At 41.7% G+C, this 23762-nt stretch overlaps 1 protein-coding gene across 1 annotated transcript in view; it reads left to right on the top strand.

The window, feature by feature from the left end:
- The window catches only part of CPS1 (carbamoyl-phosphate synthase 1), an 88857-nt gene that overhangs the window by 8675 nt on the left and 56420 nt on the right, over window positions 1-23762 (top strand). The window contains exons 3-16 of the mRNA XM_033064073.1: window positions 1548-1692; window positions 2260-2349; window positions 2742-2798; window positions 5087-5179; window positions 8839-8928; window positions 9992-10120; window positions 10678-10784; window positions 11141-11282; window positions 13474-13551; window positions 15037-15135; window positions 15818-15913; window positions 19529-19718; window positions 20760-20917; window positions 21670-21798. Of these exons, the coding sequence (XP_032919964.1) occupies window positions 1548-1692; window positions 2260-2349; window positions 2742-2798; window positions 5087-5179; window positions 8839-8928; window positions 9992-10120; window positions 10678-10784; window positions 11141-11282; window positions 13474-13551; window positions 15037-15135; window positions 15818-15913; window positions 19529-19718; window positions 20760-20917; window positions 21670-21798 (1603 nt within the window). The remainder of the gene's footprint in view (window positions 1-1547; window positions 1693-2259; window positions 2350-2741; window positions 2799-5086; window positions 5180-8838; window positions 8929-9991; window positions 10121-10677; window positions 10785-11140; window positions 11283-13473; window positions 13552-15036; window positions 15136-15817; window positions 15914-19528; window positions 19719-20759; window positions 20918-21669; window positions 21799-23762) is intronic.

Below are 23762 nucleotides of genomic sequence, written 5' to 3'. Positions count from 1 at the left end.
TTTGGAATCACACTGTGCTTTGTGTGGTTGGTTACCTGCAGCAGCAAATACAGATTTGAACATCAGGAGAGGCTTACCTGAAAATATTTCCTGACCATTGTTTGTTTGACCTGTCATTTCTCAGAGCTGGCTGGTGTGCTGCGTTGTCTATATCTGCAGGCAACCAGTCCTGCTTTTGTGAAGAGTTTCCCAATGTTTGACAATTAATCTTCTGGCAGGAAGTCTGCTGTTCCATAAAAATGTCTCTTGTGACTTGCTGATATCTGGTAGATGGCTGGAGTATTGTTTTAACAATAATGACAATAGTAAATTATATTTTGTGTAGGGCACATTCATCCTGAAGTGTCTTCATGCATTTGGCTCAGTATTTGTGGGGGTAACTTCATCTCTTGCTAAATTGCAGCTGGTTTTGGGTTGAAAGATAGTAATTGTTTAAGGGATATTTGCATCAGTATACCACAGTATAAGGGAGAAAGTGAAGGACTGTCTGTTAATTTGAAGCTGAAGAATAGGAGCATATAGGCCATATTTACCCTATATGTGGTTGAAAGTGAGACTGGATCTAGTAGACCCAGAGATGATACTTGGTGGAATCCTAGGTCCTCTGCTGCAGGAGAGTGTTCCAATGTGTTTTCAGATCTGTCCTTGCTGAGAAGGGCAGGTGCTTAACAAACTGCCAGGCTTCTGCCTGGGCTAATGATAGGACATGGTCTGGGACCTTGTGGTCAGGGCTGGAATGCTCAATCCCAAAGCACTGTCTTCAAGTGTCCTTCTTCAGGGATACACAAACCAGCTCCCCAGCCCTTGTCAGGTGAAATGAGTGGTGTTCTGGGGGTGGGAACATGGAGATTACCTAGAAGAGAGGCCAGGCCTCTGCTGGGAGAAACTACGGATGTGGGACCATGGCAGGGTTTGCTGACAGAGCAGGTGGGAGAGAAGGACTCAGAAGTGATGAGGAATCCCAAGGCCTTGTCTGTGTCCTCCCCCATAAAAGAGCAGTTACAGCCCTGAACATCCCAAAACGTGCAAGCTCCTGTGTGTGGAAGGGACAAAGCCTGGGCAGACAGCTCTGTTGTGTGCTGGCTTTTCAGCTGGAGCCTTCTGATGCCAATGAGAAGGGAAAGCTCTTACAGCACAGGGTGCAGCAAGGGCAAAGCACTGCAGGTGTGCCCAGGGACAGGCCAGGCCAAGCTGCTATCCCAGGGTCCAGTGGTACACTGTGCAGGGCTGAGATCTCCCTGCCCTCTCTGCACTTGTTTCTCATGTTAAGTCAAAGGACTCTGAGTTTGTTGATAGCTTCTGTGCTTTTCTTAAATAATACATGAGAAGCCAAAGTATTTCCTTGTTCTCCATGTCAAATGTTTAACCACAAATGGCAAAGTCAGGGCGTTTTCACAGATGTGTTTGCTTTTTTTCTGAGAATATCTTCACATGAATACCATTTCTGTCTTTTTGTCATATGGGAATTCAGACCTGTCTTGTTTTCACTGGTCTTTTGTTTTCCTTTTGACTCCAGACCAATGTATTTCTACTGTTTCTTCACCTAGGTACACCGAAGCCTTGACAGATCCCAGCTACAAAGGGCAGATTCTTACCCTGGCTAACCCCATAGTTGGCAATGCTGGAGTGCCTGACACGGCTGCTTTGGATGAAATGGGCCTCAGGAGGTTTCTGGAGTCTGATGGGATCAAGGTAATGGTGGTTGATCAAAGGGTTGTGTCCAGCAACCTGAGTGTGTAAGAGTTTACTGTCTCCCTCATAGAAGGAATCAGTGATACTTAATCTTTCTTTTTTTCTTCTGGATATTGTTCTCTGGAGGAATGGTGGCAAAAAATATTCCATTTTGATTTCTGTACTAAACCACATGCCTTCTGGAAGTATCTGTCCTGAGGTGAAATGACTGTTTTATAACACTAACTCTGTTGAAAAATGGAGCTGACTTTTGAAATTAAATGTTACTAAAAAGTGAAAAATTTTCTTATTTAAAAAAAATAATCAAAACATTTTGTCTTGTCATAAATTTCCATTTTCTTTCTTTTGACAAGAAGTGTTTTGCCAGCTTAGTGCAATTTCAGCTTTGGTTACCAAGCCACATTATTGTTATATGGAGTTCCTGGTCAAAGTGCCCAGGTACAGTCATGAAGTAGCCTGAAGTCTGTCCATGATGTGGTTTATGGTGAATGAATAGTGAAAACTGAAGGTATTGGATAAGTACAAATGTGATCCTACAGTGCAAAATGATGTTTCTTCTCTCTGCAGGTTTCAGGTTTACTGGTGCTGGATTACAGCAATGAGTACAGCCACTGGCAGGCTACTAGGAGCTTGGGAGAGTGGTTGCAAGAAGAACAGGTGAGCAATCTAAATGTAACAACACAATAAGGACTGACCTGGATGGCAAGGTGAGCTCTTTATTTTGTGCTTTTTAGAGCAGGAACTAGATTTGACCCACTCAGCTATTTATGAGTGGAATAAGGAGGAGAAGTGAAGAACTGCAGTGAGGAAGCCTTCCTAAGACTACTGCAGAGAGCCTGAGACAAGACACAAGGATGGGGCTCTGAGCAGCCTGCTCTAGTGGAAGGTGTCCCTGTCCATGGCAGGGGGTTGGAACAAGATGAGCTTTAAGGTGTCTGCCAAACCATTCTATGATTCTGTGACATGTTCTCATAAAAGTGATCTGGCTGCTGTTTTCTTTCCATTTTTAAAACTGCTTGTTCTCTAATTTATCCTTGGGTTTTCTTCAGGTGCCTGCACTGTATGGGATTGATACCAGAATGTTGTCCAAATTAATTCGTGACAAGGTATGCTATGCTTCCCTTGATCCAGCTGCATTAACCTTGCTAATGCTGGGCCCTTTCCAGGCCTTTCCAAACCTGGAGTAGCAATGGTGCTGCTGAGCTGCCTTGACTTCAGATGATGCTTAGATGCATATGCTCTTCCTAAGGCTTCTGAACTGCTGGGAATGCTCTGATGCCAAGGAGCCCCCTCTCCCTGGCTCTGCTCTGGGTTTCCTGTCCTGCATAAGTGAGCCAGCACAAGGTGGTGTAAATGAAAGGCCTCAGGTAGTGTCAGACACAACAGGTGGTAGTATCAAGCACATCTTAACTCAGAAACAAAGAGAGCAACAAGTCTGTGGATATTAGTTTGCAGACAGTGGCACCTTTGGTCAGTGGAAATTCTCCTGCTCCTCTGAGACAAAGGAATGCCTACAGACATCTAAGATGGATTCCTAACCTGCTGTTCTTTGGCTGAAGCCTGCTATTATTTTCAATAGTTATTACTTCTCTCTGTTTTCAAAGAGCTGACAAGTGAAGGTCATGGGTAGGATTATGTTATGGAGTGAAGGTTAATGTGAAGGTACACTTCACACTGGCTGAAACAGTGATCAAAGCTGGTCTGAATGTAAATTTGCCTTGGAGGCTCTTCTTTTCTAATGGATTATTTGAAACTGCTCTTTTCTTTAGGAGATCAACTTTCAATCTGCAGCCCAACCTTATGCCTCCTTTCATTCCACAGAACAAAACAGGAACGGCCCAGCTTGAATAAAGGAGTATTTGTAGAAATGAATTCTTGTAGGAAGATTTGGCATTGTCCTGCCCTTAGAGATAGCATACAAGTACAATTTAATACCATAGACAATGGCAATATGTTTTCTGCTTTCTTAAGACATAATAGATCACTGTTCCTGCTATCCATTATACCATGACTTGGAGTGGTATTGGTGTATGGCTTTTCAGAAAGCACATAATGTCACTCTTCAGCCAGTTTTGTCAGGTTGAAAAAAAAAACTACTTAGAATTTCACTCCCTATCTTTATAAAAACTGGGGGTGAGAACAAGGCTTCCTTATGATAAATGCAGAGATAAGCAATGACTTGTTAAACTGGACTGAAAGTAAGTGCAGGGCACCATTTTGCTGAGAACAAGGGCTTTAAGGGCTTTGCCATCAGCATTTATGGAGCTCACTGCATGGCTCTCACACCATGGCTCTCAAGCACTACTCAGGACCCTGGTTTCCAAGAGCAGGACTTGTTGAGGATGATTATATTCTGCTTCATGTGAAGCAGCTTGGAGCAGCTTTCAGTGTAAGGTGCTACTCAAGAAGACATAGGATGTCAGCCACTGTTAGGGGCAAAACTCTGTCTTTAAAACTTGCCCTTATTAGTGTGCATGACAGTGCAAGATAGTGGCTGTTGCTTGCCCTAGAGAAATGGCAAGAATACTTCAGGTAGGGCAAGCCAGGGAAGTATCTGAAAGGAGAATCACTAAATCCAAGGAGCAATCCCAGTGTGAATACTGGTGTAATATCCACAGAGCAAGCTGAGTTTAACTTGTTTAAATGTTGGGATAGATTTACCACAAAACATTGACTTCCTCTGTTTTTCACTTTCCCTTTCCATCCTTGAAAAGCTCTATAATGCACACCCTGTTCCCATGCTGAGAAGAGGTTAACCCTAGTTTAATCCCACTTACTCCAGGAGTGGGGCAAAGCCAAAGCAGGGATTGTTTTTCCACTGAGAACTTCAATGAGAAGGATATGCTGCTGGCAGAACAAGAGTGCCCTAGCTTCTGTCAGGTGGTAACAGCAATATAGAGTAGGGCTTGCTGGAGGTGATTTTTATTTTTAACAGTTTATTCAGAAAACAGCTGGGCTGACCTGCTTCCTACATTGCTTTGCCTTACAGCAGTTCTGCTGCCTTGTAGCTATCCACAGGAGGCAGCTGAAAAACTCACAGTGGGTTTCCAAAGCCAAAAAAATCTTCAAACTGCTTTGTGGATTTCTCCCAAATCTACATGTGGGGGGCTGAGTTCTGATCTTCTTGGAAGACAATTTCATGTCACAACACAGCTTGCCAGACTGCCTATTAACAAATATTACTGCTGATAATGTCTCTCCCCTGAATGGAGGGTTTAAACTTTTTATACTGAGGAAGGCTCATCAACTTCTGAAAACGCTAAAAATGGTTATAAACTATCAAAAATCCCATCTTTAAACAGCTGTCCCAGTTGCTGGGCCTGCCAACACCTCGTTCCAGTGTTCACAGCTTCTCCTTTGCTCATGCTTTGTTTTTTCTGGGGTATTTCCACAGGGCACAGTACTTGGGAAGATTGAATTTGAAGGTCAGCCTGTGGAGTTTTCAGACCCAAATAAGCAAAACTTAATTGCAGAAGTTTCAACAAAGGTGAGAAATTATTCCATAGTATTAGGGCTGTACACTCCAGGTAGTAACTGCTCTTCCTTTGCTCTGGGGATCAACCAGTTTTTCTAAACAAACTATTTGAAGATGCTTTTCTAAACCATGCACCTTTCTAGACCTTTGATGGACTGTTTTCTCAGTATCTCTGTGGCTCCTTAGGTGCAGTGTTGAAGATAAAAAATGATTTGTGTTGAGCTGAATGTGGTCTGAACTACACTCTTATCAGAGGATTGTGTGTTACAAAGACAGAGAAGTACTGGGGATACAGTTAGACCCAGTATATGGTAGATGTTTTCAAACGTAAAAAGAATTAATAAAAAGAATGGTTGCTTTCCTAAAAAAAATATATATATAGGAAACATCACCATACCATTTAATAATCTGTGTTCAGATGTTGGGGTGATTCCAGAAGAGATTTCTAGATGTCAAAACCAGACCACATTAGGAATCCCCTGATCTAATATTACTGAAATTAGATGGAATTAGCTGCTATGCCCATAGATCTGAAGAGATATCAGCAGAGAAGTTTTTACTCTGTTATCTGGGCATGCAAACTGTATTCAACCACAAGCTGAGAAGAACATTAGAAATCATGGGGATGTAGGAAACCAGGCCCATACCAAAAATAGTAACTATTCTTGTACCAATGCAAGGACCAATGTCTTAAATTGTGGCCCCTTTGGGGATTTAATTGGGGGATCCAGACTGCCCTGGATGCTTCATCCTGTTGATTGAAGTGAGAACTGAGTCCCTCTTGCAAATTCCATGCTTGCTATGGTGTTTGCAGTTCTTCAGGATCAGTGAGGCTCTGGAAGAGCTCTGCAAGTAGTTACTTGTGTACTGCTCTGCACACAAGCTAGTGTGTTCATGGGCTGGGTGAAAAGCAGTCCTGAACAGAGTGCTTGGTGAGCAAGGGGGAGTTTGAAGCACTCTCCATCCAGGAGATGGATGGAGATTGGATTTACTGTGGTAACTGCTATCCTGGGATGCCATTGCAATACAAAGGCTGCTTTGCAAATCTCACTGTGTGGGATCTCCCCAGCTCATGCCAGCACCTCCACTGTGTTTTGAGTAAGTGCCTTGTTGCCACACAGAAGGATGGCAATTGCTTACTGAGGTTGTGATCCAGGATTGCAAGGTGCAGGTGGAACCATTTTGAGTGTCTCAGAAACAGGTAAGATTGCTGATGCTAAACTCTGCAATTACCAAGACAGAATTACTGTAAAGATGCTGAAAATAGCTTCTTAAAGGGAGATATAATAAGATTAACAGCACTTTGGTGGTCTCCTTATGTTTATAGGTTCATTTTATAGGCTTAAAAACTAACATCACATATAAAGCTGTAAATGAAGTAAGCTGGTTAATGTTGGTAATTACTGGACATGATGATCTGTCTGTTGCCAAATGGTGATTTTCATGTGAATCAGCATACAGTATGATCTGGAATCTGCTTATCTATTGTACACTGGAGTGATTGATTTTTTTATTATATCCCACTCACCCCTGCCACCTTGATTAAATGCTAGTGGTATAGACTGTGCTTGCTAAAATTGCCTATCCAGGGCAAGGAAAGTGGAAAACTGCCAGTATTCCACAAGCACTCTTGTTGGAGTTTTGTTTGGTGTGTGTGATTGTCAGGGTGGCAGAGCAGATGAGAGATCAGTTAACCAGTCCAAGCTGAAAGGTCACATCTCTCCACACATGCAGGCCCATGTACTAGCTGTGTTCTCAGCACTAGTACCAAAAGGAGCTTTTACTTTCCCTAACCACCCTTCCACATAATTCTTTCAACTTGAGACAGTTTTTATGGGCTGTGCCATGAACAGGTGAGGGAAATCCTCTGGCTTTAGAAGGAATGTATTTTAACAGTTTTCTGATTCAGCTTCCAGTCTAGTTTCTCTATAAAGTGTTGGCCAGATGCAGGGGACAGGTCAGGTCTCTGCAGGACGGTGGGTTGTGGAGACAGCAACATCTAAAGTCAGTCTTGCTGCTGAAGGATATGTAGCAAATCACAGCTAGAGTGGGAAGAGTTTTGAAAGTAAGGTTAATTACAGTACCTTGGAGTAGTGTTGCCCCACAACTCCCTCTGGTCATGAGAACAGCTAAGGAGAGCCTTTGAAGGAGGTCTTTGCTTCATAATATTTTGTTGTTTTTTAAAAGTATGGGTATTGTGAGAAACTGAGGGATCTTCAAAAGCCCCTTTTGAAAAGGAGGGTGAGTTTTTCTTAGGGGTCTCTGACACAGAACACTAAGCTAATTTCTGTGAAAACCAAACACCTTAATGTTCTTGGGATTTTTGAAATCCACAACTCAGAAGTTTGAGGACAGCAGGTAGAAGACCCATAAATGAAGTCATATGAGCAGTTTGCTCCCCCACAACTCACTTTTGCTTATACTTTTTTGGGGCCTGAGACAGTAAGGTGTCCTTGAGTTACAGAGGAATTGTTTGGTCTGAATAAAATTGGGAGAACAGTAGCTGACAGGCTATGGAGTTTCAGAGTTATACACTAAAGCAGTACAGGATCTGAAAAATATAAAAGCTGAATCCTAAGGCATCACTAGAAAACTCTGCATTTCAATCTCTGCAAAGATAAAAGTTTAAACAAGAACTGACAAGGGTAACACATGAGGAGGAGTTGCAATATTGTGCTAACAAACTTCATCCTGAACTATCTGCTGAGGGGATGTCTTTCCTTCTGGCTGGCCATATTTCTCCTTTTAAAAAATTCAGTTTGTCACGCTGCACCAGCCACATTGGACATGGATTTTAGTATCTTTTCATAAGGAGGCCCAGATGTGAAATATGGATGCCAGGGAAGCTGATTAAAAGGGAGCTACTTAGTCTAAAAGAGAAAAAAAACCCCACAACAACTTGTTTTTTCCATGATGCACAAGAGAAAAGCAAAGTACATTTGTCAATATAAGCTTTCAGAAACTGGGTGTAAGTGAAGGTAAGCACAGAGATTGTTTTTAGGAGGAAGAAGGGAGCCTTGTGTGCTTATTGATGAATAACATCAATAACTGCTACCTGCAGTCATATGGCAAGTAAAATAATTCAACCAGCTTCAGAAAGAAGCTGTCCATAAATAACCTTACATCAGCTAGAGCTGTCTGACAGTGAACCTGCAATGGCACAGCATCAAGGCCATATAACATAAATGGTTTGACTTCACTTTCTTCCATTCTGGCTGTGACCAGTAGATAACTGGGTGTATAAAGCATGATGGTACAGATTTGGGACTGGTGGCAATTTATTTTGTGGAATGGGTTAAGGAACAGTAGCTGGAAGAGAAGTTGTGAGATAAATTCTGGCCTGTTTCTCCTGGGCTGCAATAATCTGTGAGAACTGGCTTTTTGCTTCACTGCTGATGAGGTGACACACAGGAAAGAAGCTGGTCATTAGCTATGGAAACAAGTGATGGCTTAGGAATTGCATTACTGCTGTAATCAACAGTGTATAAAACAGTATTATAACTTCTACTTTCACAGAAAGATGAAGGAAGCACTAATGTCTGCAGTGTTCCTAGAGATTTCTACATAAATCTGTTGTTAAGTTCCAGTTGCTGCACATTGGTGAAAAGTTATTCTGCTGCCCATCTTTTCTGTGTTTAGTCATCTGTCATTTACAACGTGTCTTTTTATAGGAAGTCAAGGTTTATGGCAGAGGGAATCCAATTAAAGTTGTAGCTGTTGACTGTGGGTTGAAGCACAACATTATCCGTCTGCTAGTAAAGGTAGGTCAGTGCTTGATGGCCCTTGGCACTTGTTTTGTTTTGGCAAGAGCCTCACCTGTACTCACAAGCCTTCCTTCCACCTGGATGCATGCCTTTTAAAGTTGGTTGCCCTCCTAAACTGAGGCACAATTTTTAGGATGGTTTTTATGCACTGGGAAGTGTTTGGAGGACCTGTACAGCAGCCTCTCAGCCATGGGAAGAACCCCAAAAGATGAGTTTTCAAAATGTGAGGCACAACTTCTCTAAAGAGCAATGAAAGAAGGTCAACCCAACATTGTTAAAAATAAATAAATGTGGAAGGAAAATGCAATGACTGTGCTGGATGGTTGAAACAGGCTCAAAGTACTTGTGGAATGTTCATTGCTGAAGATATTAAAAGCACAGCTTCCCCAGGCCTTCAGGAACCTGCCTTAAAGTGGAAATTACTCCTGCTTTGAACAGGGATTGGACCTGCTGACCTCATGAGGCTCATACATCCCAAATTATTCTTTGATTCTAGAATTCTGTAAAAAGTTTTTTCTGTTTTTAGAACCATGATGTAGCAGTTCTTGCTTCTTTAGCCACACAGGAGGACAGAAGGCAATGTCCTCATATTCTCTAGATGCACAGGATTTCCCTGAAACAATTTTTTTATTAATGTGGATGTTTGTCTCAGTTTTGATGTGTAGGGCTACTGCTGGCATGTCACAGAACAAGGCTGTGAAACCTGAATTAAGCAGTTAGCATGAATGCACTATGTAAAAGTGAACATATGTTACATGTGCAAGTATACACTTATTTTGCTTTCAAATAGTAAGTTTTGATCTCATCAGTGAATTTCAGAGTAACTTGACAAACACTGAGGTGGCTCAAAGGGGCCAAGGCTACCAGTTTTGTGAAAGTAATGTAGTCACATAGGGGAGAGAAGCTGCATGGTGGGCAAAGGAGACAACTGATGACTGAAATACAAAATCAAGCTCTAGGATAGGAAGAACCTCCTTACACAAATTCATTTGTTCCCCTCCTCCCTTCATTTCTTACTCCCTTATTTGTGTTTTTTTTGGTTTTTTTTTTTTTTTTTAAGCGAGGTGCAGAAGTGCATTTGGTTCCATGGGACCATGATTTCACTGGCATGGATTATGATGGCCTTCTAATTGCTGGAGGTCCAGGAGATCCCATGAAGGCCCAGGAAGTGATTCAGAATGTCAGAAAGGTACAGTGCAATGCCAATAGGCTGATTATACTTTTTAATTTGCCTTTTTTTAGGTGCTTGAAGTAGCAGTTGGTTGTACCAACCTGTTATGGGCCAAATGTTGTTCAGACATTCCAGCTGCCTGGAATATTCCTCATGTTGATCCTGTGGGATTTGTCTCCAGCCCAATAGTTACAACAGGGCTTTATAGGCCTTGGTGAACAATGCATGGCAAACATGTTGACCACAGTTACCAGTGCCTTGAAGTATCCTGTGCTCTTTGAGGTCCTGTGACCTTAGGAAAGAACAGCACTGATTTCAGAGCTCCCACTTGGAATGTGTCACTCACTAAATGGCTGTAATGCGGTGTCATTGCTTATTCCCTATGAATAGTCTGACACCAAGCTGTGCTCTGAGGCTTCTCTCTGAGCCAGAGAAAAGGAGGAAACTTTCCTTCACAGGCTGTTGCCACTCTGGCATGGGGCATTTCCCCAAGTCTGTGAGGGAGCTAGCATGGTTTATGCTGGAATTGCTGGACAGAGACACTCCAGTATCTGTTGAAAACCTTTTCATTTTAGGTCCTGGAGAGCAATCGCCCAGAGCCCCTGTTTGGAATTAGCATGGGGCATCTAATCACTGGAATAGCAGCTGGAGCTACTTCCTACAAGATGCAGATGGCCAACAGGTATGGCAGCTCTTCTTCCCAGACAGCAGCTCAGCATTGGAAAGGGCTCTGGAATAACCATGCTCTGATGCTGAACTGCCTTAGGACCTTCATCCCAGCCATTCTCCTTGCCTGTAATTTAAACTGCCATGTCATGCTCTACTTTTTTTGAGTGTTTTTTGAAGGTATTTGATCTAATTTATCCCTATCAAGCTGAAGAATAGCAAAGTTTCTCGTGGGATTTATCATTTTGAGATTGCCAGTCTTTTACTACTACTATTGAGCTGTTATGTACAGCCCCACAGTTATCAGCTCCTCCTAATTGTGGCACTTGAGCACATTTGGCAATTCTGTCCTGTGATCCCTTTTTCTTCCAGAGGCCAGAACCAGCCTGTCCTGAATGCAGTGAATGGGCAGGCTGTCATCACTGCTCAGAACCACGGCTATGCCATCAACAGCTCTGCCCTCCCTCCTGGCTGGAAGCCTCTCTTTGTGAATGCCAACGACCAAACAAATGAGGTGAGCTCTGCACAGAGGAGCCTCTATTTCACCTTCTGTAAACTTTGTTTCACCTTCTGTAAGCGTGCTCTCACATTATCAAGGCTGAATTTGTAGATTTAACCATCTACTTGGAGCTCTGCTTTACAACCAGGCTAACATTGGTACCCTGCTGTGCCAGCCCCACTGCACTGGAATGCAACAGTGACTTCATCATTTCCCTGAACAGAAGTCTTATTGATTTCCATGATTCCCCTACTGCTCACTTAGCTGAGGGTTTGTGCCACAGCAGTACAAGCCTATGTCAAAAGTTTGTTGTGTTGGTTCTATGTTGCCCAGCACAGAAAAGGGATTTCATTGCCTTCTAATTTGGTCTGTTATTGTAAATATAATTCCAATGGCTAAAGTCCAAAGACTAAAGTAATGAGGAAGAGGGGAATAGCTTACCCCTATGGCCCTAGAGAATAGGATAGAAATCCAATGTAAAGTGACATCAGTGTTTGAGATCTCAGGCTTGTAATTGCCCACATCAAATCATTCCCATGATGTCCGATGTTGTGCAAGTTAGTGAAATTATCAGGGAATCAATAAAAAGAAGGTATTTTCAAAAGCAGTTTCCCTCATGGAAATATGCCTTTCTCTCTTGTTTTGTACGAATGCCCAATATTGAGTCTGGCAGATTGAAGAGTGCTGTTCTGAGCTACCCATCTGATGATTTTAGAACAAGTTTGATTTGTTTACTACTTTCTTTATCCTTATGAAAGGATATCTAAATACAGAAGGGTATCTAAACACAGACAAATTTTACCAAACAAAATATTGATACAAAAAAGTTTAAAGCTGTTTGGCTCAGTTTTTGAAATTAGTTTATTTTCACTGTGTTGACGAACTAAGCCTGTTCATTCCCAGGCCTTTCATGTTTGCTTTAACTGGAATTTGGAGACAAAGGTGATAAGGTTAGACATGAGTCTTCTGGATCTAGTAGAATGGTGTTCTTTCATGTGAGCTAAAAAATTTTTCTGTGAGCCCCAAAGCAACAACAGTCTCCTAAACCTTCATAGATGGAGAGGTACAAAGACTGTGTTGATTTAGCATGCCCAAACAGGATTCCCTAATGGAATGGCTGGATAGTCTGCCATGTGCAGTCTGTTGCATTCCTCTGCTTGAAAAAGAAAATGCATTTCTTGTGGCTGGCCTGACCTATCACAACTGGACAGGGCCAGCACAATTTTCCAAATGCTGACAAGGTATGGAGTGAACATTTTTAAAAGATATTTGTATGTAACTACAAGGAAAATGAGTATTCAGGGAAGATGTGACTGACTGATCGAATTCTTTACTCTGAGAGCAGAAATTCATACCATAATGTTGTGGTCGGTACCTCATCTCTCATCCCTGTCCTATCCTCTCATTCCACCCTGAGGCTCTGGATGGCACTGTGGCTCCATGTGAGACTGTTTGGGCTCCTTTGCCCATTCCTAAGGAAAGCAGGTTGTATCAGGACTACTTTTCCCTGAATTTCCTCTTGAGGAGCTTCTCTACCCCCATCTGGAGTTGGGGACCATGAGCAATGACACCAGTGGGGTCGTGTGCCAGTGGATCATGCTTCTTGGTGCTATCAGGCAACACAAATGAGAAATCATTTTTCCTAGCTCCACCTGAAACTACAAACACTGTCTCTAAACTCAGTTCAGGTCCTTGTTTTGTTTCAGCTGTTGTTTGTCCACAGAAGTGGTTTTCTTCACCACTCTACCCAGCCCAGGGCAGAGATCAAGGCTTTGTGTCTACATTTAAAGTGAATTATGGAAATCAAGAGTGTGACCAAAACCCATTTTTTCTATGACAGAACCAATCAGCTTGGGATGGTTAAACCATTCCTTCCATAACAGCCTTGTTCCAGGTGATCTTTTCTTGCCAGGTATGTTTTTCTTTTCTGCCCAGTCCCAGGACTCTGTCTGCAGGGAGCCCTGTGTACCTGCTCTGTCAGATGCTTACAGCTTGTCAGAAAGCTCTGTCTCCACTGTGCCCCCCAGTCCATGGACAACTGAGGGTTAAGAGCAGAGCAAGAGACTGGGAATTAAATGGGTGTCAATTTGACAACCCCTAGAAGCACATCAGTCCTTTGGCCTTCAGTGCTTACAGGGATAAGGTGTGGCTTTCTGTTCACTTGCTTGTCAGGAGGTGTCTAAGAGAGTCACTTTTATTCCTGCAGGGAATTATGCATGAGACCAGATCGATTTTCACAGCTCAGTTCTATCCAGATGCAAATCCTGGGCCCAGGGACACAGAGGTAATGTATGAGGGCTGGTCTGTGCTCATGGCCTTGTGAGTGCAGATGTTTATCAGCAGGTGTACCAGTTGGTGATGGTCCTAAATCTTGGGTCTGCAAGTGTCAGGATCCCAGCAAAGGGCCCAGTCATGCACAGGCTCGTGTCTGCTTTGCTTGATCTGAAGCTAATTACAATTAGCAGCAAGAGGTCTATTGACTTCTTAGTGCTTTGGATCAGTGTTTCCATTCATATGATGTGTATGTATTGAGTCCTGGTGGGATTATCTCTGTGTTGGAAATTACTAAAGTGCTTAAGCCTTTGCAGGATCAGGTTCAAATCTCTTGCAAAAGAAACTGCAATAGGAATAGGATTTTATCTTAACAGTAAAAAATACTAGCCAGATGCTTTGTAATAAAATCATTAACTTTCTAATACACTTTAGTTCCACTTCCAAATTTTATAATTACTGTAGAGTTATGTAAATGGATTCATACTTCCTCACTGTGGTTCTCCTAAGTGAAATAAAATTTTAATCCCCCATCTGTGACTTCACACAAATTCTGTAACAACTGGTTGCGTGGTCACAGAATATGACTAAGCAGCATCAGGGGATGTGGAAGGCAGAGGAAGCATGTCTGAACATAAATAAACTATTTAGCATTTCCTGAGAGACTGAGATGGAAGAATACCTAGAAATGCTTATTTTAATCTTAATTTGATGATGTTGATTAAATCTGCAAGTGTATCTCTTGGTATCAGGAACTTTCATAGCAATCTGATTGACTAGTGCATATCAGAGAACTCAAAAAACTCGGCTGTGTGTCTTTTCCGAGTCTGTGCACTCCCACTGCTGGGTTTGATAACAGTGCCTATCCTGATAGGCTTGCAGGATCCATCCATGCCCCTTCCACAGGTAATTCCCAGCCAGCCTCAGGGGCTGTGTGGCAGAAACCTGGCAGGTGTGGGTGGCTGGGGAATTTGTCCCATTGCCTGTAGCTGCCTAATTCCAGTAAGGGTCCTGCTGCCTGCCTGCCCTGCCTGGTTACAGAGCACTTTTCTGACAGCTGTCCTGGGACCTCCTCTGGAAGGATAACACTGATTTCACACAACTGATGTTTAGCTATCCCTACTCAGAACTGTGTTCTGGAGTTCCAGATGGTTCCCTGAGCTACTTCAGTGTATGCTCTTCTGTGTTTTAGCTTTTGATGCACGTTCACTCATTGCACTGGCAGCCACGCAGACCCAAAGCACACAGACATGATTGATGTGTGTTTTCTTCCTGATTATGACCTCACTTTCTTGAATGCAGCTTTGTCAGACATGTCAGAGTTGTTATATAAATTTCAAATAATGCTCTCCTCTTCTGAGATGGTGTAAATCTGCCTGCTGAAGGCAGCAGAGCAGAGCTGATTGCATGAATTCACAAATGGCCTGATTTTTCCTTCTTTGCTTGGTATATATATAGTTCAACTTTGGCAGTAAATACATGTGTTTGTTTTTCCTAGTTCCTATTTGATTCATTTATTTCCCTGGTTAAGAGAGGGAAAGGCACCACCATTCCCTCGGTCCTTCCCAAGGCTGGAGTGACAGCTTCCAGAGTGGAGGTCAGTGGACACATATTTTGCATATTTTCATGCCTGTCAGTGAGGCTGGGAGCCAGTAAATTCCTACTGAACCCACAGCACAAAACAGCACATGGAAGTCAAAGGAGGGTTCTCTAAAAGTCCTGACAGCTGCTTATCTCCCAGTCATCTGGCCTCTCTTGTGTTATTAACTCTGTTTTCTTTGAAAGAGCTTTAAGTTCTGATGTTTCATGTGTTTTCTTTGCAGTTCTCCTGAGAAAGGTACTCTCATAGCAGTATAATGAGGTGCCCTGGGATAATCTGACCATGAGATTTTGTGCCAGCAGTATAATGTTGGTGCTCGGTTGCTTAGCAAATAAGTCTGAAATTCCTAACGTGAACTGAATTTCATACAGCTCTGCTGTCTTAGAGGCAGCAGGATTTTGTGGGCAACTAAAGTGAGGCATGCTTGTCTACAAGCACATGATACAATTAAACATGTTTATTGTTTGCTCTATCCATGAGTCACACGATTCTCTAAATGGAGATATATGGAAGAATTCTGATAGAAATACTGTGAGAAGTAAAACTGAGGTGATTTTGAAAGTAACTTCTCTTTTGAAAACTTATGTATTGTAATTTAAGACTGTTCAGTGCTGCACAGTCTCTGTTCAACATCCACTATACTGGGACTGATTGTTTTCATTTCATTTGACACTTGCAGGTCTCCAAAGTTCTCATTCTAGGATCCGGGGGTCTGTCAATTGGTCAGGCAGGGGAATTTGACTACTCTGGATCTCAGGCTGTGAAAGCCTTGAAGGTGAGGAGATACTGTGAAAATACTGACCTCATCTTTCCCTTCTCACAGCTAAACTGATCCTCCAACTGTGTCCAGCTGGGGCAGGGAAGCTAGTGAGCATAAATGACTGTAAATTAGCAATTTTTGTTGATGAACTTGCTGGTTGAGTGATGTGAGTTAACCACTCAGGATTATCTTCCAAAGAGAGATGTTCCTGGGCTTTCCATGACAGTCTTCAAGCACTTTGTTATTTGTGATGTGTGCCTGCTTGCCCCAGACTTGTTAAACTGAATGGAAATGGAGGAGGAGGAGGAATATGGTCAGATGTACCTGAGCTGAAAACCTGGACCTTTTGTGGTATGTCAGCACTGTGCAGGTAGACAGCCAATAACAGCTGAACAATTGTCTACTGCTATACAGAAGAGTCTCTCATCAAGGAAAGTTTTCTAAATAGTATTTATTTTAAACGGAATGAACTTTCTAAAGGTCATATGTCAAGGTTTTTTTTCCAGAACAGGTCCTAGAAAGGTCACTAGGGCAAAAGTTCCTGCTGGGAGAAGGTGTAGAAGGGTGGAATGTCCTGTGATGAGATTATTACTGGTATTGTAAGAGTTACCTGGGCCCTTAGTTCATGTCTAACCTCATGTGAAGAAGGAAAAGGGAGCTTGCAGAGGCCTGACAGAGGCAGGGCAGAAGTAGCACCTGCCTTCAGATGAGGTGATGGTTGTGAGTGGTTCTGAGGCTATCCTGATGTCACAAACATTGTATTTCTGTTTAAAGAAAATAAAATCCATTTTAGTGATGTTAAATATAATCTGGGGTGCTCTGGTTCATCCCCATGTTACAACACACTCTTGTATTGCATGTGTGTTGTTTGTGTACTGTATTGCTGTTGCTGGCTGTTCAAACTGACCACATCCTCAAGAGACAAGTACAAGCCAGGAGTGGAGGATCCCAGAGGTGGGGAGTGTAAACAATGACCCATTTGGAAAGGAGGTATCACTTTATTTCCACCCACCCCCACTTTGGTCCTTTAAACTCAGTTTAGGATTGTGGAAGAAAGTGGGATTTCTTTTAATGATAAATCTCCCCAGCTTGACTTCCCACAGAGTCTGCTGTGATCTGTAGGCTGATCAGCCATTCCAGAGGCAGAGCTTGCCCTCCTGACCTTGCCTCTGGCAGAGGCATTTAGGGCTGCATGGGAGAGAGAACTGGCTAGTCAGCCCTGCCAGGGAAAGCTGCAGAACGTGGCTGGGACAGAACAGACAGTTAACATGAGACAGGAGACATTTCTTTCCCCTTAGACTTCTTAATTTTATTTTATTTTTTGTTATGAATCAGCATTGATTCTCAGTGCTGATGTTCTGATTTATTTTGCTGTGTGCTGCTGCTCTTGATTGGCTCTTGGAGGCTGATTCATTGTAAGAAGGTGCTAATACTGATATTCAGTCCTGGACAGTTAAATGGGTGCTTCTTTTAAAGACTAAAAGGTCTTGAGGAGATGGGACTTCCATGGTCAGTAAATCTGTATCTGAATAAATATTCATCAAAGGCAGGAACATCCCCTGAAGGGCAAGGCCTGGAAGCATCTCTGAACAACAGACTAGCTCGTGGTCACCTGGAAAATCTTCTGGATATCCTGTGGATATTACACAAAAGAGACATGGAGCCCTCCTGGAGAATTCTTTAATTGATTGTAACAAATGTCTCCATTAAACAGAGTATGTTTGCTTATGAAAAACTAAAAGAAGTTGAAGGAAACAGTATGTGCATTAAATCCCAAGCAATTGGGCCAGGATGATGTGATATCAATGAAATGTGTCTCAGCACAGAGGGCATAAATTCTCTCATTAATTATCCTTATCATCACTGCTAGTTGGTCTTTAAGATACCTTGTCCCAGATTATCAGGGAAGAAAAGCTGAGATGTGCAGATAGTCCAGCTTGTTGAAAAGTGATAAACTTTTCCTTCCCCCGTTTGTTTCAACAGAATTGTAGCCATGACTTTCTGAATATATTTATTAGAGAAGAATGTTTTGATCTCTTCCCTCACCATCACCATGAAAACTACCCAGTTAAGAGTCATTTGTCTAAATCCAAAATATTTTCCATATGAATTTTATATATTTTTTCCCACCCCTGTTCCACACATTTCCAAGAAAAGTGTGCTTTAGTGAAAAAAAAATCCAACTTTTCACAGGGAAAAAAGTCAGCAAAAATTTACAGCCAGTCTTTAAGGCAGTATTTTAAGTTATCAAAGAAAGGAGAGAGAATGTTATCCAACAGCTGAACACTGAGAGCTCTGGGTGAGAATACCACTGCTCCAGGTGAGCTATTTCTTTGCTCCCCCAAAGCAGTGAGACAATCACAAATTTTAAACAAACACAGAAAAATCCTGTGGCATTTTCATGCTTACTGTGAACTGAGGGAAAAAAGCACTTTTTGTACTGATCCTAGCAACACTTCCATAGCATTTTCTCCAGTCTGTTTATTTATAATATTTTAAAATATTGTCACTGTTCCTCTTTTCAGTGGGAACTGTAATTTTTTAACCTTTTAACAGCTTCCGTATAGCAAATCTTTCTTTTGAAATGCAATTTGCATGTATAACTACCATTTTTTGCGAGTTATATTAGATTGTAGTTTTTAGTCTTACATGAAGCTGATGGAGATCAGAATTTGTAAAAATGAGGCCACAGCCTTTGCACTTTTCAGTCCACCTTTTCAACAAAGCAGCAGAAGAACTTTTTGTATCTGCATGTCTACTGCATGTGGTTGACAATTTTTTTTAAGCTTGGCCACATTCATCATTTTTAGCAAAAACAGTTTTTAGCAAAACTTCATTGGTTTCCTCATTACCTGCCAGTATTTCAGGAGTGAGGAGGATTGATCTGCCCAGCTCTGACTCAGAATTTTCTATTAATGAGCAAACTAGTGCATTTCTGCCTGTAGTTAAAGAGCAGCAAGACTGTTATAGCAGGAAACAGATAAACTAAACAGATAATCTATTATCACTCTATCTCAGTTCCTCATCTGTGACAGAGAAAGAGCAAATTTGGGCTAACCTCTGTCTTGCACAGAAAGGCGGATTTTGTTTTTTATTATGTGCAATATCAAATAAAAAAAGTTATGGGATGAGATTTTTAAACTGATAATACCAGGACAATGAAGTATTTCTATGGAAAGTCAAAGAAAAAAAATGTATTTTTGTTACTATTACTAGTTAGTATAAAAATCTGAGCACTTCAAAGACCTACTGCTTGGCAAGAAAAGATTAGCTTTTGATTAAATTTTTTGCTTTGGCACCTTCAATCTGACTTCCAAAGGAAGATGGACATAAGTATGCTGCAGTTTGTACCTATCTAACTCCTATATAACTCCTAAATGTGTTAAACAATTTCAATCAAATTTCTGAATCATCTGGGAATCTCCATTCCTTCTAGATTCACAGGCACAAAAGTAAAGAATTGGCATTAGCTCAGCCTTCAGACCAGAAGTCTTACAGGACAGTACATAATTTTTTTAAATTCTGCTGTTGGTAAACTGTTTGATGAACTCCATCTCTTTTTGCTGGTGCTGCTGCTGTTAACTTTTTTCCCCCACTTGTCCCGTTTTAACAGAGATTTTAATTTTTCAGGAAGAAAATGTGAAAATTGTCCTCATGAATCCCAACATTGCTTCAGTGCAGACCAATGAGACTGGTTTGAAGCAGGCTGATGCTGTGTACTTCCTGCCCATCACTCCCCAGTTTGTCACGGAGGTCATCAAGGCAGAGCGTCCCGATGGATTAATCCTGGGCATGGGTGGCCAGACTGCTCTCAACTGTGGTGAGTGGGAGACAGCTGTGCCTCTCCTGCACTCCATGCACCCCAAATCATGGCTTTTACCACATAACATGTAATAAGGGACAGGACCAGAGGAAATGACCTTCAGTTCCACCAGGGGAGGTTTACATTGGGTATTAGGAAAACCTTCTTCACTGAAAGGATGGTCAGGAAACAGTCTGGAAGTGCTCAAAAGGTGCTTGGTTGTGGCACTGGGGACATGATTTAGTGGTGTACATAGTGCTGCTAGGTTATCATTGGACTTGTTGATCTTAGAGGTCTTTTCCATCCTGGATGATTCTATGATTCTACCACATGTTCTGCAGATTTTATTTGTGCGGGCACCCAAGCCCCACATGCCTCACACATTGGCCAGGTTACTGAGGGATAGAGGCAGAGATGCCAACATAAGTGAGTCATTCTTAAACTGTGAATTAACATCTAATTGCTGGGTTTGGTACTTTAAAGTACTTAATGTGTCCTGCTTTTCATCTTAAATCTTAGTAATCATAGTTGGATTTGGGATATTTTGACCACCTTGAGGCAGATCAAAAAGAAAAGTTACCTTCATATAACTTCCTCCACCAGTAATCATCTGTGCTGCTTTGCTCTGTGGTGCAGATGGCCAGACAGTAACTGTAGCATCCCAAGTTTCATGGATTTGAGGATGGAAAATTTCAGTTCTGATAAAAATAATAAAATCAGCTGTGGATGACGCCAGACAAGTTGTCAGAAAATCAGATATAATTTGAATACTTTCTTTGTGCTAAGCTTTCTAGATTCTGCTCTGTGAGGGTGGTGAGGCCCTGGCACAGTTGCCCAGAGAAGCTGTGGCTGCCCTTGAATTCCTGGAAGTGTCCAAAGCCAGGTTGGATGGGGCTTGGAGCAGCCTGGTCTAGTGGAAGGTGCCTCTGCCCATGGCAGAGGGTTGGAATGAGATGATCTTTGTGGTTTCTTCCAACCCAAACCATTCTGCCCTTCTCTAATTCTATGATTCTTCATCTACTATCAATCCTCAGACCTTTGTCTTTGTTTACTCTGCAGGAGTGGAGCTCTTCAAGCAAGGAGTGCTGCAGAAATATGGTGTGAAGGTCCTTGGTACCTCAGTTGAATCCATCATGGCTACAGAGGATAGAAAACTTTTTTCTGAGAAACTAACTGAACTAAATGAAAAGATTGCTCCTAGCCTTGCAGTGGAATCGGTAAATCAGATAAATTTGAAGATTGCTATTACTGTTTCCCATTTGACTTAGTAAAAATATTTCTCGTTTTGTAGAGTGAAAGCTGAATGCAACTGTGGATACTGTAGTGTGTGCAGCACTCCTTGGTGATTAATGCTGGGTCACCATGATTTAAAATGAGTGAAAATGCAATTAAGCACTGCAAAAACCTAACCTAATTTGCCAATTGGCAGGAAAAGTAAATTATATTGGAGTGACTCCTGTGCTGCGGCACTAAAGTATGTGACATGTCAGGGGTACTTTTCTTAAATCATATACAAGCCATTTAGAGTTAGGATTCAAGGTCCCCAAAATCAGCAATATTGAAGTCTTGGAGATGGGAGTATGAAAACATAAAATTTTGTTTGGTGGAAAGGTCTGTTCACGTGTGGAGGAAATCAAACAGATCTTAAACTGGGATGTCTTTAGGAGAGGTTATTTCATGCTGAAGTTTCTGAAGACAGATCATGTAAGGACATTGTCCATGGCAGGTCAGCAAGGAAGTCCACATACAGCTAAGGACAGAAGTTACCTCCTTGAGTGCATGTTCCAATTTTCTGCTCTTTGGCAGAAAAAAGGAATATTATAAAGCAAGCTTCTATTACTTTCATTTTATCTTCAGACAGTCTAGCATCTTGCTGATGGGATTTCCAGTTAAACTTGTAATCAGAGTTGAAGACTTTATTCATCTGAATTGCTGTCTATTTCTGAAATGTATTCCCCTCTCCTTGAAGGTTGAAGATGCTCTGAAGGCAGCTGAAAAGATTTGCTACCCTGTCATGATACGCTCTGCCTATGCCCTTGGTGGTCTGGGCTCTGGCATATGTCCTGACAAGGAAAGTTTACTGGACCTTGGGACAAAGGTATGTCTGGAACTGCAAACTAGGGAACAGACCTGAACATTTGACTTTTTAAAATACTATTCTAATGTCACAGACACTGGAACTGTACATACCTTACATTTCATCTTATCTATAAAATGTTGCCCTGGTTAGGATCTGCCCTCTTCTCATAATTCCTGCTGACAGATAATGAAAATGACTCAATGACAGATGTTTTAAATCCATGAAAAGCAAGTCATAATTTGAGCAAATTTTTCAGGAATTTTGGTCTGGAAAGAAATATCTTGGCCTATATTCACCTACTTTCAAGAGTAAATGATTATGAGCAGTGTCAAAGAAGCTGAAACATTTGAAATGCTGAATGATAATGTGGTCTTAGGGACAGAAGAGCTGGGAGTTTTTGTGTTCTGTGTTTGTCTAAAAATGGTACTTTTCCTAGGTCAAAGCTCATTTATCAGGATGGCACTTCATGATTTGACAACTACCAGCTATCTCTGGCTGTGGAGACAGCTCTTCTTCTATAGGAAATCCGGGATTGTTTAAACATTTGTTGTGAAAAGTAAACAGATAATTGGGGAAAACAAATCCAAAGCTTTTTTCCTTGTCAAAAATGCAGAATTTCAGGAAATTCTGTAGGGGAGGCGGGGGGACAGGAGCTCCATCTTACAGATCCATGGTGAGTTTGGAAATGTTACTTACTCAGGCTCACTCGTGGGCTGTGTTTAGAGGAAGCAAAACATTTTTTCAGTAGGAAAACCCTGTTTTTTCAGCAGCAGAACCTAATTTTGATCAGCACATTGTGGTTTTTTTTTTTTTTTTTAAAGTAAACCTGCTGCCTACCAGCACCCTCAGATTCCTGTCTGTAAGGCTGTTCCCAGTTACTACTTCTGCCAGGTAGTACTTCATCCTAAGTTTGAAGTCTGGCATTTCTACTTGTTAAATATCATCCCATTAATCCTGGCTTAATGCTAAATTTGATCTGGATCTCTCTGCAAGGCCTCCTGTCCCTCAGAGAGTCTACAGCACCTCCCAGTTCAGTACTGATATTTCAAAATTCACAGTGAAAACCAATTTGAGTCTTGTTGAATGAACTCAAATTTGGATGCTCATTTTCACAGCCCAGCAGTTGTGAAGATGATCTGTAGTAATTCAGTGAACTGGCTTTGCAGGCACTGGACTGAACTGTTTATAATTCAGATAACTGAACACTGATAGCACAGCTAGTTCAGGTAACCTGGCCTTGAGGTTGTGTCTCCAAAATCTGCTCATTGAGGGAGAGAAGGCACCAGATACAGGAGTATCCAGGATTGGTTTGCAGGAGTGATTAGGTGTTCCTGCTACATCCCCACCAAGTCAGTTCCTGCTTCGTCTTTTTTAATGTGTGATTTTGGCAACTGAGGTAAGGGCAACATTTAAGTAACAGCTTGAGTTAATGACAGAAGAACCAGACTGAAAATCCAGTTCATGGGCAGCATTATAACAAGAAGCTTTGCTAAAGGATGGATTGATAATGTGCCCATCACTTGCTAGGGTTTTAACCAAGTACTGATTCATGTTTTCTATCTACTAATATTAAGGCCATGTATTCTTTTCGATTATGTTCATTTACCAACAAACTGTATTTTTCATTTTTGCCTCATGTGCTGAGGAATACTTTCAAGATTAGTTTAGGAATAAATCATGACCCTTGCCTCTGGTTAGTATGCCAATGACAAGGGGCATTATTAATGCTATTAATTATGCAGGGTTTGCTGGCACCCACACTCCCATCACTCAGTCATTTTGCTTTTTGCAGCATTCCCCTATTGAACTCCCTGGGGCTGCCCACGTAAAAGCATGTCTGTTGCATGATTGAAACCTTAGATGTTTTTATATTTCTATTTGTTATTTATATGCTGTTGCAAGCACACATGCCCAACCCTTTTTTGCCCCATCATATCACATAAGTGTTTTCAAACATGCCTTTCAAATCACAATAGGGCAAT

This window comes from Catharus ustulatus, chromosome 7, assembly GCF_009819885.2.
Source record: "Catharus ustulatus isolate bCatUst1 chromosome 7, bCatUst1.pri.v2, whole genome shotgun sequence".
In the NCBI taxonomy this organism is placed as follows: Eukaryota; Metazoa; Chordata; class Aves; order Passeriformes; family Turdidae; genus Catharus; species Catharus ustulatus.
Note: the sequence above shows the minus strand (reverse complement) of the source record. Positions and strands in the feature narration are given on the sequence as shown.